The sequence below is a fragment of the Carcharodon carcharias genome, chromosome 10 (assembly GCF_017639515.1).
Source record: "Carcharodon carcharias isolate sCarCar2 chromosome 10, sCarCar2.pri, whole genome shotgun sequence".
Lineage (NCBI taxonomy): Eukaryota > Metazoa > Chordata > Chondrichthyes > Lamniformes > Lamnidae > Carcharodon > Carcharodon carcharias.
The window spans coordinates 164,279,058-164,295,506 of record NC_054476.1 but is presented as its reverse complement, the minus strand read 5'-3'; the positions used below and the strand labels follow the sequence as shown (position 1 = coordinate 164,295,506).

Here is a 16,449-nt window from a genome sequence, read left to right as displayed (position 1 = left end):
ATTAAAGAAAGTAGTTCACAATGCAGGCTTCTCAGCTTCAGTGTGGAATTCCAAAGAATGAGTGTGGGGAAAAAACGTATTCTATCACAAGGATATGGATGAAACTCAAAGCACCTCGACTGGAGCGAAGCCAGAGCAACCTGCTACCGCAAGCAGTAAGTCACGATGAGGAAATCTTCATAAACCTTCAACTTCTAATTCTTCAGTGAATCAAAAAGAAAGTACAGGTCTGCAACATTTCAAGACTTCATCCACCAGCATGAAGGGGGTTAAAATACTTTCTTTTCATATTTGTCTTCTATCAGTCAAGAGGTGGCAAAAGGGGGAATCATCCTATCATCTTTGGCATATCTGTAACACTAACTTGATTGAGTTCTTTGATAGAGTTATGGAGGGGGATTATTAGGATAGTGCAGTTGATGTTGTGTACATGGACTTTCAAAAGGCATTTGACAAAGATCCACACACGGTGGTGTAGTAGTATTGTCACTAGACTGGAAATCCAAAGTAATGCTCTGGGGACCCAGGTTTGAATCCCATCACAGCAGATGGTGGAATTTGAATTCAATAAACATAAATTAAAAGATTGTCATAAAAACCTATCTGGTTCACTAATGTCCTTTAGGAGCGGAAATCTGCTGTCCTCGCTTGATCTGGCCTACATGTGACTCCAGACCCACAGAAATGTGGTTGACTTTTAAAAATGCCCTCTGAACAAGGGCAATTAGAAATGGGCAATAAATGCTGGCCTAGCCAACAATGTCCACATACCATGAATGTATGAAAAAAAAAATTTTGACTGACTCACCACATTTTTGGACAGATATCACCTTAGAGAGGGTGCATAAATGATTTACTAAAATGATTCCAAAGATTAGGAACTCAGTTATTTGGAGAGATTGGAGAAGCGGATTTGTTATCCTTATTGGAGATTATATAGCGGTGTTCAAAATCATGGATGGTTTTGATCAAGCAGTGGGAGAAACTGTTTCCAGTGGCAGGAGGATTGGTAATCAGAGGACAAAGGTTCAAAATGATTGACAAAGAAGCAGAAGTGACACAAGGAAACTTTAAAAACAAACACAGCCAGTTTCTGTGATCTGGAAAACCTAAAGGATGGTGGAGGCAGATTCAACAATAATATTCAAAAAGTATTGGTTATATGCTTGAAGGGAAAAAATTTACAGGGCTATGAGAAACAGCAGAGGAGTTGGATTAACTGAATAGCTCTAGTAAAGGGCCAACAGAGGCAAAATGGATCAAATGGCCTCCTTTTATGTTATTTCATTCTATGAGAGTGAGATATATCAGGAAATAAATCTTTCCCCTCATGTGTTTTATGTTATTTTCATCCCAGTCTCTATCTAAGATCTGGCATAGACTTCATTGTAGACAATTAGTTGCTCTGCTATTATCCATTCTACTCTGAACAGTAAAGAAATGTAACATAATTTATTCAAAGATATAAAGATCATTGCAAACATTTCCTGGATTCCTCCCAAGGAACGCCGTAAAATGTCACAATGTATAACTTTAATGACAGAGTTAAGGTACAGGCATTATCATTTATTCTCATCTACTTCATGTTTCCAGTAATTTTACTCCCTGCCACACATCCCCCTCCCAACACTGCACCTCCCCACTGCCCCACCAATTTGCCTCCTATCCCTCCTGAATATAGTGAAATCCTTAAACCAGTTCCATGATGGTCTCAGGCTCTGGTATTTCACTCAAGTGGTGATGCAGCATGGAAAATGAATGCCAGCAGTCTATTCTGGGGCATCAAGCTAAGCCCCAACCAAAATTTATTTTATATTTATACTCATGCATGCAATCATGTAGGCACACACACTCACACAAATTTCAATAAGGAGAATGAACTCAAGCTCCCCATCTTAAGTTTGCACCGCCAAAGCAGCTTATCCAAAATTCTGCTGATGACTAACCTGACATACAGTGTCACATGGGCAACTTGGAAGATACACTGATGAACACATGATAAGGAGACAATGCCTTTCAAGAGAGATGGAGAGATGAAAACTGTTAAGGAGGAATTATGGAAACAAAAAAATGTTGACAGATCCTATGAGATTAAATTGAAAAAGAGATGCTGTATTTTACTGAAATTATTTTCTTTAAAGGGTACCTGCATTATAAAAGAGTTCTCCTGATGTTGCAGTGGCTAAAGGCATATATAGGTCCTTGCCTAACATGGAGCGGGGGGGGGGGGGGGGGGGGTGCGCGAGTTCATAACTCCCAAAACCATGATTACTACACCTGACCCTGTCAACATAGGCAAGACAGAAGACCATGTCCAAGGCCAAAACGGAGCAAGGCATCATATACAAAGAGTAAGATGAATACTCAGTCTGACATTACCTCATCTGTGGAGCAATACCATCATGGCTCAGACCAAGGTCAGACAAGCTGTCAGAGTTTATAGATGAGGGTGATAACGATCGCTCCTTGTCTTCCAAAATATCCGATTTGCTGCTGTTCATTCCAATCTCGTCCTCCGAGTTGTCCTCGGACACAGAGCCGATGATGAACTTGGAGTGCTGGATTGGCTGCAGCTCAGGAAGCTTGGTTGATGGATCCTGATCTGCCATTGCTGCTCCAGATAATCAGCACTGCAGGAAAAGTAACCTGAGCTGAATCAAAAAGAACAGAAAAGTTACGTTCACCAAGAGAAATAAAACTTGGGACAGACAGTGACAGTCTATTTATTGCAAAATGAGACACAAGCATGGATCTTTGGCCATGGTCCTGATCTTTACATCATTCTGCCCTTCTGCAACTCAGGTCTGCTAGAATGTACGGTGTGCACAATTCAGTAACTTCCACTAGTCAGACATAGATCTTCTGCTATAACTAAAAAGACTTGGATTTTTACAGCGCCCTTAATGTAGAAAAATGTTTCAAGACATAAGCAGACAGAAACAGACACTGAGCTGAAGAAGATAGTGAGTGCACTGAGCACATCAGTGGGAGCAGAAAACTAATTGTTAATCAAAGTTCTCTCAATTCTTTGGTCCCTAAATCTAGAAGTGGCATCAACCAACTCTCGAAGCAACGATTCAGGATTGCTGTCAATCCCAGACAATGTACTGCCCACAGCAATCGTGAATCATTGCTTCAAGAGCTGCTGAAGCCACTTCTAGATCCAAGGACCAAAGAATTGAGAGAACTTTGATTAACAATTAGCTTTCTGCTCCCACTGATGTGCTCAGTGCACGCACTAAAATAGACAAAAGCAAAATAAATCTAAATGAGTCCAAATCACCCTCAAAGTTAACTCAGGACCGGCTTTTGAATTATGTTCTAAAACAAAAGAAACAGAGCGCCCTAGTCTTTGAGGACCCTGAAACTTGTGACATTAAACTGGATTATTTGGCAACCTCCATAAAAAGGCCCCAATCCCAGGTATGTGTTACACTCAACGGAGCAATTTAATCCAAACGACTGAAATGCCAAAAGCTCACCATTGAGTCAAATCAGTTCATTTTTCAGAAGAGTGGTATCAGACCGAATTGTTCTATCACAAGCATGAGCTGAAATTCTAAGAATGCAAAATACTGGAGGCATTCAGCAGATCAGGCAAACTGCAGAGACAAGTGGGCAGGGGTAACATTTCAGGTCGGTGACCGATCATCATAAACTGTTCTTGACTTGGAACATGAACCTTACCTTCTCTGCAGACACTGCCTGGGCCCAACCTGCTGGGGGCTGCCAGCATTTTCAGCTTTTTTTAAAATTTTACCATTCGCTTCATTTTTTTCCTTTCCTAAATCCCAAGATTTCACTCAGTAAGGTGAAGACTATTTGAAACCCTATCTCAAATCTCAATATAATTGGCCTCCGCATCCCTGGAAGAGGGCAGGGGACAAATAAAAATTTTCCTGTGTTTCGACCCCATCCAATATCCAGTGACTCTGCTAAAACTTATATGTTATGTGGTTGCCCTCTCCCCACATCAACAATCTACTAAAATTCACAGCTGACAGTTACACATAAAGAATTGGAGCATATTGTTTGGAAGGGTTGGTCTACCCAAAATTCACTGGCCACTCACTATTGGCAAATAAAGCTTTTGATCACCTTGCCCATATCTCTCCCTTTTCAGCTCAGCAGTTGTTTTTCTTACACATGAAATTACCTTCGGTGTTATTCTAACTTAAAAGGTGCCTTATAAATACAAATTGTTCTTATCAAGTGAATTAGTCACTGCAAGTCAGTTTGATGAACAATGGGAAATATATAATGAAAACAGAAAATGCTGAAAAGCTTCAGCAGGTCTGACAGCATCTGTTTAGACAGGAACAGAGCAAACGTTTCTAGTCCATGTGACTCTTCTTCAGAGCAGCAAGGGGAAATATGTGTTCGCCAGGCTTGATTCTTCAAAAGGTACATTTGCCATCTCTGTATCAGGCAAGGAAGGAACTTGGTCTGTACTACTGATTAGGGCAATAGTGGGATGATCACAAATAGCCAGCTTCTCTGGGTTACTTTGGCACCCGCTCCACTGAATGCTACATTGTTCTCCCTAAAGGAAATCTGCCTGAAAGGCCACACGGATGAGGTTTAAAAATGCTTTCTGTGGCAATGTACCTTGGTGAGGGATTGATAGATGGGCTGGTAAGATGGGCAGGGCAATGTGAGAAGTGTGAGGTGATGCATTTTGGGAGGACGAACACGGCAAGGGAATACACAATGAATGGTAGGAACCTAGGAAGTACAGAGGATCAGAGGGACCTTGGTGTCCATAGATCCCTGAAGGCAGCAGCACAGGTAGATAAGGTGGTTAAGAAGACATATGGAATACTTGCTTTTATTAGCCGAGGCATAGAATAGAAGAGCAGGGAGGTTCTGTTCTGAGATGTATAAAATGCTAGTTAGGCCACAGCTGGAGTAGTGTGTGCAGTTCTGGTTGCCACGCTACAGGGAGGATGTGATGCACTGGAGGATGCAGAGGAGATTCACTGGGATGTTGTCTGGGCTGGAGCATTTCAGCTATGAAGAGAGACTGGATAGGCTAAGGTTGTTTTCCTTGGAGCAGAGAAGGCTGAAGAGGGCCCTAATAGAGGTATACAAAATTATGAGGGGCAAAGATAGGAAGAAACTTTTCCCCTTAGTGGAGGTGTCAATAACCAGGGAGCATAGATTTAATGTAAGGGGCAGGAGGTTTAGAGGGGATTACAGGAAAAAAATTTTCAACCAGAGGGTGGTTGGAATCTGGAACACACTATCTGACAGGGCGCAAGAGGCAGGAGCCCTCACAACATTTAAGAAGTATTTGGATGAGCACCTGAAATGCCATAGCATACAGGACTATGGACCAAGTGCTGCAAAATGGGATTAGAATAGACAGATGCTTGATGACCGGCACGGACGCAATGGGCCTGTTTCTGTGCTGCATAACTCTATGAATGCTTTCAGGAAAGGAGTGGAGCACTGTACTGAAGATTGAAAGATTAAAAATGAGAATGAGAAAAATAACAGAACATTTACATTAGCTACTGCCGCCATGGAGACACACACACATTTGGTTGATAACAACGTTGGAGACTCAATTTTACTGCCCAGGCAGCAGAAAAGTTCTTTCAAGGTCACATTTAAAAACAACTTTGATTGAACAGAATAAATCATGGCTGGTAATGAGATAATCACAACAATGCTGGCCCTCTCTCAATCCAGTTATGACCCCTGGTTGTGTGCAAGTTATCTGGTCAGCCTCACTCCACTGACTGATCAGTAATTATAGTCTTTGTAGGTACAGTGCCACAATACTGACCCACCCCTCCTGGAAATAACACTCGACCACATAATGCAGCCCCCAGTACTGTAAAGCATATGCATCCGGTGTCATTTTGTAAAAGGTAAAGCTGCTCACTGGACAGAAATTAAAGGCAATAACTACCCAGCTGAGTTGCGGCCGCGCCACAGCTCACCTACTGTGTCTGGGCCAGTTGCGAGGTAGCAGCGCCCGGAGAATTCATCAACACGATGAGTTGTGTGAGGTACCACGTGTCTTGGTAGGCGAACCATTTTCAATGCAACACGGTTCCTGAAATAACCCTGGTATCGGGAGAAGGGAGAGCTCGGGCTAGATACCTGTGTGTGTGTGTGTGTGTGTGTGTGAGAGTGTGAGTGTGTGTGTGTGTGTGTGTGGGGGAGAGAGCAGTGGGGTAAGGAAAGGGGGCAATGGAACTGACAGGCAAAAATTCAGCTGCTCGGTTCCAGCACCGGGAAGCCCCAGGCTGTCCTCAGGCCGCTCATCCTGTGCCCCGCTCCTGGCTTTCCATGGCCCGGACCCCCTTTATCCGTATCCTGGGAGCTGGACCTGACCCTCTTGGGAGGATCTGAAGGAGCAGCGACACCATCCACAGCACCCACACCCCCACCAGCCCCACGCCTAGCAACACACCCCTACCAACCCCCCTCCCCCCTCCCTCCCCCCTCCCCCCTAGCAACCCACCCCCGATCATTAAAAAAACACAAAGAGGACCTCGGTCAGCTTCACCCCTCTCCCTTCAAATGGCCTCAGTTTTATTCCCTGCACCCACCGACCGACCCCTGACCCCCGACCCCCTGAGTAAAGTTAGAGGCTACGGAGGCTACAGGCGGCCCCAACGGGGGAGATGCCACTACTCACCCGGCTGGAGGTTCTGATTCTGTCACGGAATTGCCGGCGAGGCTCCCTCTCTCTCCCTTGGGCCGCCCGGTTTCCGCGAACGTTGAAGTGAGTGAATGAGGGGCGGCGGGGCGGGAGAGTTCGCGGTTCCACCGGTGACAGCGGCATCAGCCGGTGGCGTGATTGGAGGTTACTGCCGGTCATTCACCCCTGACCCCGCCCCGTCACGCCCCCTCCTCTTCCCTCCCCTCCCCTCCACCACCTACCTTGCGCGCCGCCCCATTGGTCCGCGGCTGGTTTCACCCGGCGGCCGCGCGGAGGGGCGCGACCAATGGGGAGCGAGCCGGGTGGAAACGGCGGTACGTCACAATCGAACCATTGAAGTGGGGAGGGGGAGGGGGAGGGGGAGGGGGGGGTGGGGGCAGGAGGGAAGAGAGAGAGAGAGAGAGAGAAAGAGAATGGAAGCGGAGAGGAAGATGAGGTGGGGGTGGAGAAGAGAGAGGCAGGGGGTTTGGGGGGGTGAGAAATAGAGGAGGGGGTGAGAAATAGAGGAGGAGGAGGGGGGTGAGAAATAGAGGAGGAGGGGGAGTGAGAAATAGAGGAGGAGGATGAGGTGAGAAATAGAGGAGATGTGGGGGTGAGAAATAGAGGAGGAAGAGGGGGGTGAGAAATAGAGGAGATGTGGGGGTGAGAAATAGAGGAGGATAGGGGGTGAGAAATAGAGGAGGAGGGGGAGTGAGAAATAGAGGAGGAGGGGGGTGAGAAATAGAGGAGGAGGGGGAGTGAGAAATAGAGGAGGAGTAGGAGTGAGAAATAGAGGAGGAGGATGGGGTGAGAAATAGAGGAGGAAGAGGGGGGTGAGAAATAGAGGAGATGTGGGGGTGAGAAATAGAGGAGGATAGGGGGTGAGAAATATAGGAGGAGGGGCGGTGAGAAATAGAGGAGGAGGGGGAGTGAGAAATAGAGGAGGAGGGGGGGTGAGAAATAGAGGAGGAAGAGGGGGGTGAGAAATAGAGGAGGAAGAGGGGGGTGAGAAATAGAGGAGATGTGGGGGTGAGAAATAGAGGAGGATAGGGGGTGAGAAATATAGGAGGAGGGGCGGTGAGAAATAGAGGAGGAGGGGGAGTGAGAAATAGAGGAGGAGGGGGAGTGAGAAATAGAGGAGGAGGAGGAGGGGGGTGAGAAATAGAGGAGGAGGATGGGGTGAGAAATAGAGGAGGAGGATGGGGTGAGAAATAGAGGAGGAAGGGGGTGAGAAATAGAGGAGATGTGGGGGTGAGAAATAGAGGAGGATGGGGGGTGAGAAATAGAGGAGGAGGGGCGGTGAGAAATAGAGGAGGAGGGGCGGTGAGAAATAGAGGAGGGGGTGAGAAATAGAGGGGGGGTGAGCAATAAAGGAGGGGGGGTGAGAAATAGAGGAGGAGGGGAGGTGAGAAATAGAGGAGGAGGGGTGAGAGGAATAGAGGAGGAGGGGTGAGAGGAATAGAGGAGGAGGGGTGAGAGGAATAGAGGAGGAGGGGTGAGAGGAATAGAGGAGGAGGGGTGAGAGGAATAGAGGAGGAGGGGTGAGAGGAATAGAGGAGGAGGGGTGAGAAGAATAGAGGAGGAGGGGTGAGAGGAATAGAGGAGGAGGGGTGAGAGGAATAGAGGAGGAGGGGTGAGAGGAATAGAGGAGGAGGGGTGAGAGGAATAGAGGAGGAGGGGTGAGAGGAATAGAGGAGGAGGGGTGAGAAATAGAGGAGCAGGGGTCTGAGAAATAGAGGAGGAGGGGGGTGAGAAATAGAGGAGGAGGGGGAATGAGAAATAGAGGAGGAGGGGGAGTGAGAAATAGAGGAGGAGGATGGGGTGTGAAATAGAGGAGGAGGATGGGGTGAGAAATAGAGGAGGAGGATGGGGTGAGAAATAGAGGAGGAGGATGGGGTGAGAAATAGAGGAGGAGGATGGGGTGAGAAATAGAGGAGGATGGGGTGAGAAATAGAGGAGGAGGATGGGGTGAGAAATAGAGGAGGAGGATGGGGTGAGAAATAGAGGAGGAGGATGGGGTGAGAAATAGAGGAGGAGGATGGGGTGAGAAATAGAGGAGGAGGATGGGGTGAGAAATAGAGGAGGAGGATGGGGTGAGAAATAGAGGAGGAGGATGGGGTGAGAAATAGAGGAGGAGGATGGGGTGAGAAATAGAGGAGGAGGATGGGGTGAGAAATTGAGGAGGAGGATGGGGTGAGAAATAGAGGAGGAGGATGGGGTGAGAATTAGAGGAGGAGGATGGGGTGAGAAATAGAGGAGGAGGATGGGGTGAGAAATAGAGGAGGAGGATGGGGTGAGAAATAGAGGAGGAGGATGGGGTGAGAAATAGAGGAGGAGGATGGGGTGAGAATTAGAGGAGGAGGATGGGGTGAGAAATAGAGGAGGAGGATGGGGTGAGAAATAGAGGAGGAGGATGGGGTGAGAAATAGAGGAGGAGGATGGGGTGAGAAATAGAGGAGGAGGATGGGGTGAGAAATAGAGGAGGAGGATGGGGTGAGAAATAGAGGAGGAGGATGGGGTGAGAAATAGAGGAGGAGGATGGGGTGAGAAATAGAGGAGGAGGATGGGGTGAGAAATAGAGGAGGAGGATGGGGTGAGAAATAGAGGAGGAGGATGGGGTGAGAAATAGAGGAGGAGGATGGGGTGAGAAATAGAGGAGGAGGATGGGGTGAGAAATAGAGGAGGAGGATGGGGTGAGAAATAGAGGAGGAGGATGGGGTGAGAAATAGAGGAGGAGGATGGGGTGAGAAATAGAGGAGGAGGATGGGAAGAGAAATAGAGGAGGAGGATGGGGTGAGAAATAGAGGAGGGGGTGAGAAATAGAGGAGGAGGGGGTGAGAAATAGAGGAGGAAGGGGGGTGAGAAATAGAGGAGATGTGGGGGTGAGAAATAGAGGAGGATGGGGGGTGAGAAATAGAGGAGGAGTGGGGTGAGAAATAGAGGAGGAGGGGCGGTGAGAAATAGAGGAGGAGGGGGGTGAGAAATAGAGGAGATGTGGGGGTGAGAAATAGAGGAGGATGGGGGGTGAGAAATAGAGGAGGAGTGGGGTGAGAAATAGAGGAGGAGGGGCGGTGAGAAATAGAGGAGGGGGTGAGAAATAGAGGGGGGGGTGAGCAATAAAGGAGGGGGGGTGAGATATAGAGGAGGAGGGGAGGTGAGAAATAGAGGAGGAGGGGTGAGAGGAATAGAGGAGGAGGGGTGAGGGGAATAGAGGAGGAGGGGTGAGAGGAATAGAGGAGGAGGGGTGAGAGGAATAGAGGAGGAGGGGTGAGAGGAATAGAGGAGGAGGGGTGAGAGGAATAGAGGAGGAGGGGTGAGAGGAATAGAGGAGGAGGGGGTGAGAAATGGAGGAGGAAGGGGGAGAAATGGAGGAGATGGGGGGGTGAGAAATAGAGGAGGAGGAGGGGCTGTGAGAAATAGAGGAGGAGGATGGGGGTGAGAAATAGAGGAGGAGGGGTGAGAAATAGAGGAGGGTGTTGAAAGGTGAGAAATAGAGGAGTGGTGAGAGAAATAGAGGAGGAGGGGGTGAGAAATAGAGGAGGGGGTTGAAAGGTGAGAAATAGAGGAGGGATAAGAGGAATAGAGGAGGCAGGGTGAGAAATAGAGGAGGAGGGGGGTGAAAAATAGAGGAGGAGGGGGGATGAGAAATAGAGGAGGGGGGGTGAGAAATAGAGGAGGAGGAGGAGGGGGGGTGAGAAATAGAGGAGGAGGAGGAGGAGGGGGGAGAGAAATAGAGGAGGGGGTGAGAAATAGAGTAGGAGGGCGGTGAGAAATAGAGGAGGAGGGCGGTGAGAAATAGAGGAGGAGGGGGGTGAGAAATAGAGGAGGAGGTGGTGAGAAATAGAGGAGGAGGGGGGTGAGAAATAGAGGTGGAGGGGGAGTGAGAAATAGAGGTGGAGGGGGAGTGAGAAATAGAGGAGGAGGGGGATTGAGAAATAGAGGAGGAGGATGGGGGTGAGAAATAGAGGAGGAGGATGGGGTGAGAAATAGAGGAGGAAGAGGGGGGTGAAAATAGAGGAGATGTGGGGGTGAGAAATAGAGGAGGATAGGGGGTGAGAAATAGAGGAGATGTGGGGGTGAGAAATAGAGGAGGAGGGGCGGTGAGAAATAGAGGAGGAGGGGGAGTGAGAAATAGAGGAGGAGGGGGGTGAGAAATAGAGGAGGAGGGTGGGATCAGAAATAGAGGAGGAGGATGGGATCAGAAATAGAGGAGGAAGGGGGGTGAGAAATAGAGGTGATGTGGGGGTGAGAAATAGAGGAGGATGGGGCGGTGAGAAATAGAGGAGGGGGTGAGAAATAGAGGAGATGTGGGGGTGAGAAATAGAGGAGGATGGGGCGGTGAGAAATAGAGGAGGGGGTGAGAAATAGAGGGGGGGTGAGCAATAAAGGAGGGGGGGTGAGAAATAGAGGAGGAGGGGGAGGTGAGAAATAGAGGAGATGGGGGGGTGAGAAATAGAGGCGGAGGGGTGAGAGAAATAGAGGAGGAGGGGTGAGAGGAATAGAGGAGGAGGGGTGAGAGGAATAGAGGAGGAGGGGTGAGAGAAATAGAGGAGGAGGGGTGAGAGAAATAGAGGAGGAGGGGTGAGAGGAATAGAGGAGGAGGGGTGAGAGGAATAGAGGAGGAGGGGTGAGAGGAATAGAGGAGGAGGGGTGAGAGGAATAGAGGAGGAGGGGTGAGAGGAATAGAGGAGGAGGGGTGAGAGGAATAGAGGAGGAGGGGTGAGAGGAATAGAGGAGAGGGGTGAGAGGAATAGAGGAGGAGGGGTGAGAGGAATAGAGGAGGAGGGGTGAGAGGAATAGAGGAGGAGGGGTGAGAGGAATAGAGGAGGAGGGGTGAGAGGAATAGAGGAGGAAGGGTGAGAGAAATAGAGGAGGAGCGCGGTGAGAAATGGAGGAGGGGCGGTGAGAAATGGAGGAGGAGGGGGGAGAAATGGAGGAGATGGGGGGTGAGAAATAGAGGAGGAGGAGGGGCTGTGAGAAATAGAGGAGGAGGATGGGGGTGAGAAATAGAGGAGGAGGGGTGAGAAATAGAGGAGGGGGTTGAAAGGTGAGAAATAGAGGAGTGGTGAGAGAAATAGAGGAGGAGGGGGTGAGAAATAGAGGAGGGGGTTGAAAGGTGAGAAATAGAGGAGGAGGATGGGGTGAGAAATAGAGGAGGAAGAATGGGTGAGAAATAGAGGAGATGTGGGGGTGAGAAATAGAGGAGGATAGGGGCTGAGAAATAGAGGAGGAGGGGGAGTGAGAAATAGAGGAGGAGGATGGGGTGAGAAATAGAGGAGATGTGGGGGTGAGAAATAGAGGAGGAGGGGGAGTGAGAAATAGAGGAGGAAGAGGGGGGTGAGAAATAGAGGAGATGTGGGGGTGAGAAATAGAGGAGGATAGGGGGTGAGAAATAGAGGAGGAGGGGGAGTGAGAAATAGAGGAGGAGGGGGGTGAGAAATAGAGGAGGAGGGGGAGTGAGAAATAGAGGAGGAGGGGGAGTGAGAAATAGAGGAGGAGGATGGGGTGAGAAATAGAGGAGGAAGGGGGGTGAGAAATAGAGGAGGAGTGGGGATGACAAATAGAGGAGGAGGGGGTGAGAAATAGAGGAGGAGGGGCGGTGAGAAATAGAGGAGGTTGGGGTGTGAGAAATAGAGGAGGAGGGGCGTGAGAAATAGAGGAGGAGGGGCGGTGAGAAATAGAGGAGGAGGGGCGGTGAGAAATAGAGGAGGAGGGGGGTGAGAAATAGAGGAGGAGGGGGGTGAGAAATAGAGGAGGAGGGGGGGTGAGAAATAGAGGACGGGGAGTGAGAAATAGAGGAGGAGGGGGAGTGAGAAATAGAGGAGGAGGGGGGGTGAGAAATAGAGGAGGAGGGGGGTGAGAAATAGAGGAGGAGGGGGGTGAGAAATAGAGGAGGAGGGGGGGTGAGAAATAGAGGAGGAGGGGGGTGAGAAATAGAGGAGGAGGGGGGTGAGAAATAGAGGAGGAGGGGGGTGAGAAATAGAGGAGGAGGGGGTGTGAGAAATAGAGGAGGAGGGGGAGTGAGAAATAGAGGAGGAGGAGGAGGGGGGTGAGAAATAGAGGAGGAGGAAGGGGTGAGAAATAGAGGAGGAGGATGGGGTGAGAAATAGAGGAGGAAGGGGGTGAGAAATAGAGGAGATGTGGGGGTGAGAAATAGAGGAGGATGGGGGGTGAGAAATAGAGGAGGAGGGGCGGTGAGAAATAGAGGAGGAGGGGCGGTGAGAAATAGAGGAGGGGGTGAGAAATAGAGGGGGGGGTGAGCAATAAAGGAGGGGGGGTGAGAAATAGAGGAGGAGGGGAGGTGAGAAATAGAGGAGGAGGGGTGAGAGGAATAGAGGAGGAGGGGTGAGAGGAATAGAGGAGGAGGGGTGAGAGGAATAGAGGAGGAGGGGTGAGAGGAATAGAGGAGGAGGGGTGAGAGGAATAGAGGAGGAGGGGTGAGAGGAATAGAGGAGGAGGGGTGAGAGGAATAGAGGAGGAGGGGTGAGAGGAATAGAGGAGGAGGGGTGAGAAGAATAGAGGATGAGGGATGAGAGGAATAGAGGAGGTGGGGTGAGAGGAATAGAGGAAGAGGGGTGAGAGGAATAGAGGAGGAGGGGTGAGAGGAATAGAGGAGGAGGGGTGAGAGGAATAGAGGAGGAGGGGTGAGAGAAATAGAGGAGGAGGGTGAGAGAAATAGAGGAGGAGGGGTGAGAAATAGAGGAGCAGGGGGGTGGGAAATAGAGGAGGAGGGGGGTGAGAAATAGAGGAGGAGGGGGAATGAGAATAGAGGAGGAGGGGAGTGAGAAATAGAGGAGGAGGATGGGGTGTGAAATGAGGAGGAGGATGGGTGAGAAATAGAGGAGGAGGATGGGTGAGAAATAGAGGAGGAGATGGGTGAGAGAATAGAGAGGAGGATGGGGTGAGAAATAGAGGAGGATGGGGTGAGAAATAGAGGAGGAGGATGGGGTGAGAGAATAGAGGAGGAGGGATGGGTTGAGAAATAGAGGAGGAGGGGGGTGAGAAATAGAGGAGGAGGAAGGGGTGAGAAATAAGGAGGAAGGGGTGAGAAATAGAGGAGGAGGAAGGAGTGAGAAATAGAGGTGAAGGGTGGTGAGAAATAGAGGAGGAGGGGGTGAGAAATAAGGAGGAGGATGGGTGAGAAATAGAGAGGAGGATGGGGTGAGAAATAGAGAGGAGATGGTGAGAATAATAGACGAGGAGGATGGGGTGAGAAATAAGGAGGAGGGATGGTGAGAAATAGAGGAGGAAGGATGGGGTGAAAATAGAGGGAGGAGGGATGGGGTGAGAAATAGAAGGAGGAGATGGGGGGGTGAGAAATAGAGGAGAGTGGGTGAGTAATAGGAGAGGAGGGGGTGAGTAATAGGAGAGGAGGGGGTGAGTAATAGGAGAGGAGGGTGGTGAGAAATAGAGGTGGGAGGGGGGGTGAGAAATAGAGGAGGAGAGGGGGTGAGAAATAGAGGAGATGTGGGGTGAGAAATAGAGGAGGATAGGGGGTGAGAAATATAGGAGGAGGGGCGGTGAGAAATAGAGGAGGAGGGGGAGTGAGAAATAGAGGAGGAGGGGGAGTGAGAAATAGAGGAGGAGGAGGAGGGGGGTGAGAAATAGAGGAGGAGGATGGGGTGAGAAATAGAGGAGGAAGGGGGTGAGAAATAGAGGAGATGTGGGGGTGAGAAATAGAGGAGGATGGGGGGTGAGAAATAGAGGAGGAGGGGCGGTGAGAAATAGAGGAGGAGGGGCGGTGAGAAATAGAGGAGGGGGTGAGAAATAGAGGGGGGGTGAGCAATAAAGGAGGGGGGGTGAGAAATAGAGGAGGAGGGGAGGTGAGAAATAGAGGAGGAGGGGAGGTGAGAAATAGAGGAGGAGGGGTGAGAGGAATAGAGGAGGAGGGGTGAGAGGAATACAGGAGGAGGGGTGAGAGGAATAGAGGAGGAGGGGTGAGAGGAATAGAGGAGGAGGGGTGAGAGGAATAGAGGAGGAGGGGTGAGAGGAATAGAGGAGGAGGGGTGAGAGGAATAGAGGAGGAGGGGTGAGAGGAATAGAGGAGGAGGGGTGAGAGGAATAGAGGAGGAGGGGTGAGAGGAATAGAGGAGGAGGGGTGAGAGGAATAGAGGAGGAGGGGTGAGAGGAATAGAGGAGGAGGGGTGAGAGGAATAGAGGAGGAGGGGTGAGAGGAATAGAGGAGGAGGGGTGAGAGGAATAGAGGAGGAGGGGTGAGAAATAGAGGAGCAGGGGTCTGAGAAATAGAGGAGGAGGGGGGGTGAGAAATAGAGGAGGAGGGGGAGTGAGAAATAGAGGAGGAGGGGGAGTGAGAAATAGAGGAGGAGGATGGGGGTGAGAAATAGAGGAGGAGGATGGGGTGAAGAAATAGAGGAGGAGGATGGGGTGAGAAATAGAGGAGGAGGTGGGTGAGAAATAGAGGAGGAGGAGGGGGTGAGAAATAGAGGAGGATGGGGTGAGAAATAGAGGAGGAGGGGGTGAGAAATAGAGGAGGAGGGGGGTGAGAAATAGAGGAGGAGGGGGGTGAGAAATAGAGGAGGAGGGGTGTGAGAAATAGAGGAGGAGGGGAGTGAGAAATAGAGGAGGAGGGGGTGAGAAATAGAGGAGGGGGGGTGAGAAATAGAGGAGGAGGGGTGAGAAATAGAGGAGGAGGGGGGGTGAGAAATAGAGGAGGAGGGGGTGAGAAATAGAGGAGGAGGGGGTGAGAAATAGAGGAGGAGGGGGTGAGAAATAGAGGAGGAGGGGGTGAGAAATAGAGGAGGAGGGGGTGAGAAATAGAGGAGGAGGAGGGTGAGAAATAGAGGAGGAGGGGGGTGAGAAATAGAGGAGGAGGAGGGGTGAGAAATAGAGGAGGAGGGGGGTGAGAAATAGAGGAGGAGGGGGTGAGAAATAGAGGAGGAGGGGGGTGAGAAATAGAGGAGGAGGATGGGGTGAGAAATAGAGGAGGAGGATGGGGTGAGAAATAGAGGAGGAGGATGGGGTGAGAAATAGAGGAGGAGGATGGGGTGAGAAATAGAGGAGGAGGATGGGGTGAGAAATAGAGGAGGAGGATGGGGTGAGAAATAGAGGAGGAGGATGGGGTGAGAAATAGAGGAGGAGGATGGGGTGAGAAATAGAGGAGGAGGATGGGGTGAGAAATAGAGGAGGAGGATGGGGTGAGAAATAGAGGAGGAGGATGGGGTGAGAAATAGAGGAGGAGGATGGGGTGAGAAATAGAGGAGGAGGATGGGGTGAGAAATAGAGGAGGAGGATGGGGTGAGAAATAGAGGAGGAGGATGGGGTGAGAAATAGAGGAGGAGGATGGGGTGAGAAATAGAGGAGGAGGATGGGGTGAGAAATAGAGGAGGAGGATGGGGTGAGAAATAGAGGAGGAGGATGGGAAGAGAAATAGAGGAGGGGGTGAGAAATAGAGGAGGAGGGGGTGAGAAATAGAGGAGGAAGGGGGTGAGAAATAGAGGAGGAAGGGGGGTGAGAAATAGAGGAGATGTGGGGGTGAGAAATAGAGGAGGATGGGGGGTGAGAAATAGAGGAGGAGGGGCGGTGAGAAATAGAGGAGGAAGGGGGGTGAGAAATAGAGGAGATGTGGGGGTGAGAAATAGAGGAGGATGGGGGGTGAGAAATAGAGGAGGAGTGGGGTGAGAAATAGAGGAGGAGGGGCGGTGAGAAATAGAGGAGTGGGTGAGAAATAGAGGGGGGGTGAGCAATAAAGGAGGGGGGGTGAGATATAGAGGAGGAGGGGAGGTGAGAAATAGAGGAGGAGGGGTGAGAGGAATAGAGGAGGAGGGGTGAGAGGA

General features: G+C 50.0%; 1 protein-coding gene across 2 annotated transcripts in view; it reads right to left on the bottom strand.

Annotated features, from left to right (window-relative positions):
• The window catches only part of acaca (acetyl-CoA carboxylase alpha), a 303,263-nt gene extending 296,491 nt beyond the window's left edge, over window positions 1–6,772 (bottom strand). For both annotated transcript variants that reach the window (XM_041197029.1, XM_041197030.1), the window contains exons 1-2: window positions 6,653–6,772; window positions 2,380–2,651 (exon numbers count right to left, since the gene is read on the bottom strand). In XM_041197029.1, the coding sequence (XP_041052963.1) occupies window positions 2,380–2,609 (230 nt within the window). In that variant the 5' untranslated portion in view covers window positions 2,610–2,651; window positions 6,653–6,772. The remainder of the gene's footprint in view (window positions 1–2,379; window positions 2,652–6,652) is intronic.
• Window positions 6,773–16,449: the final 9,677 nt, after the last annotated feature.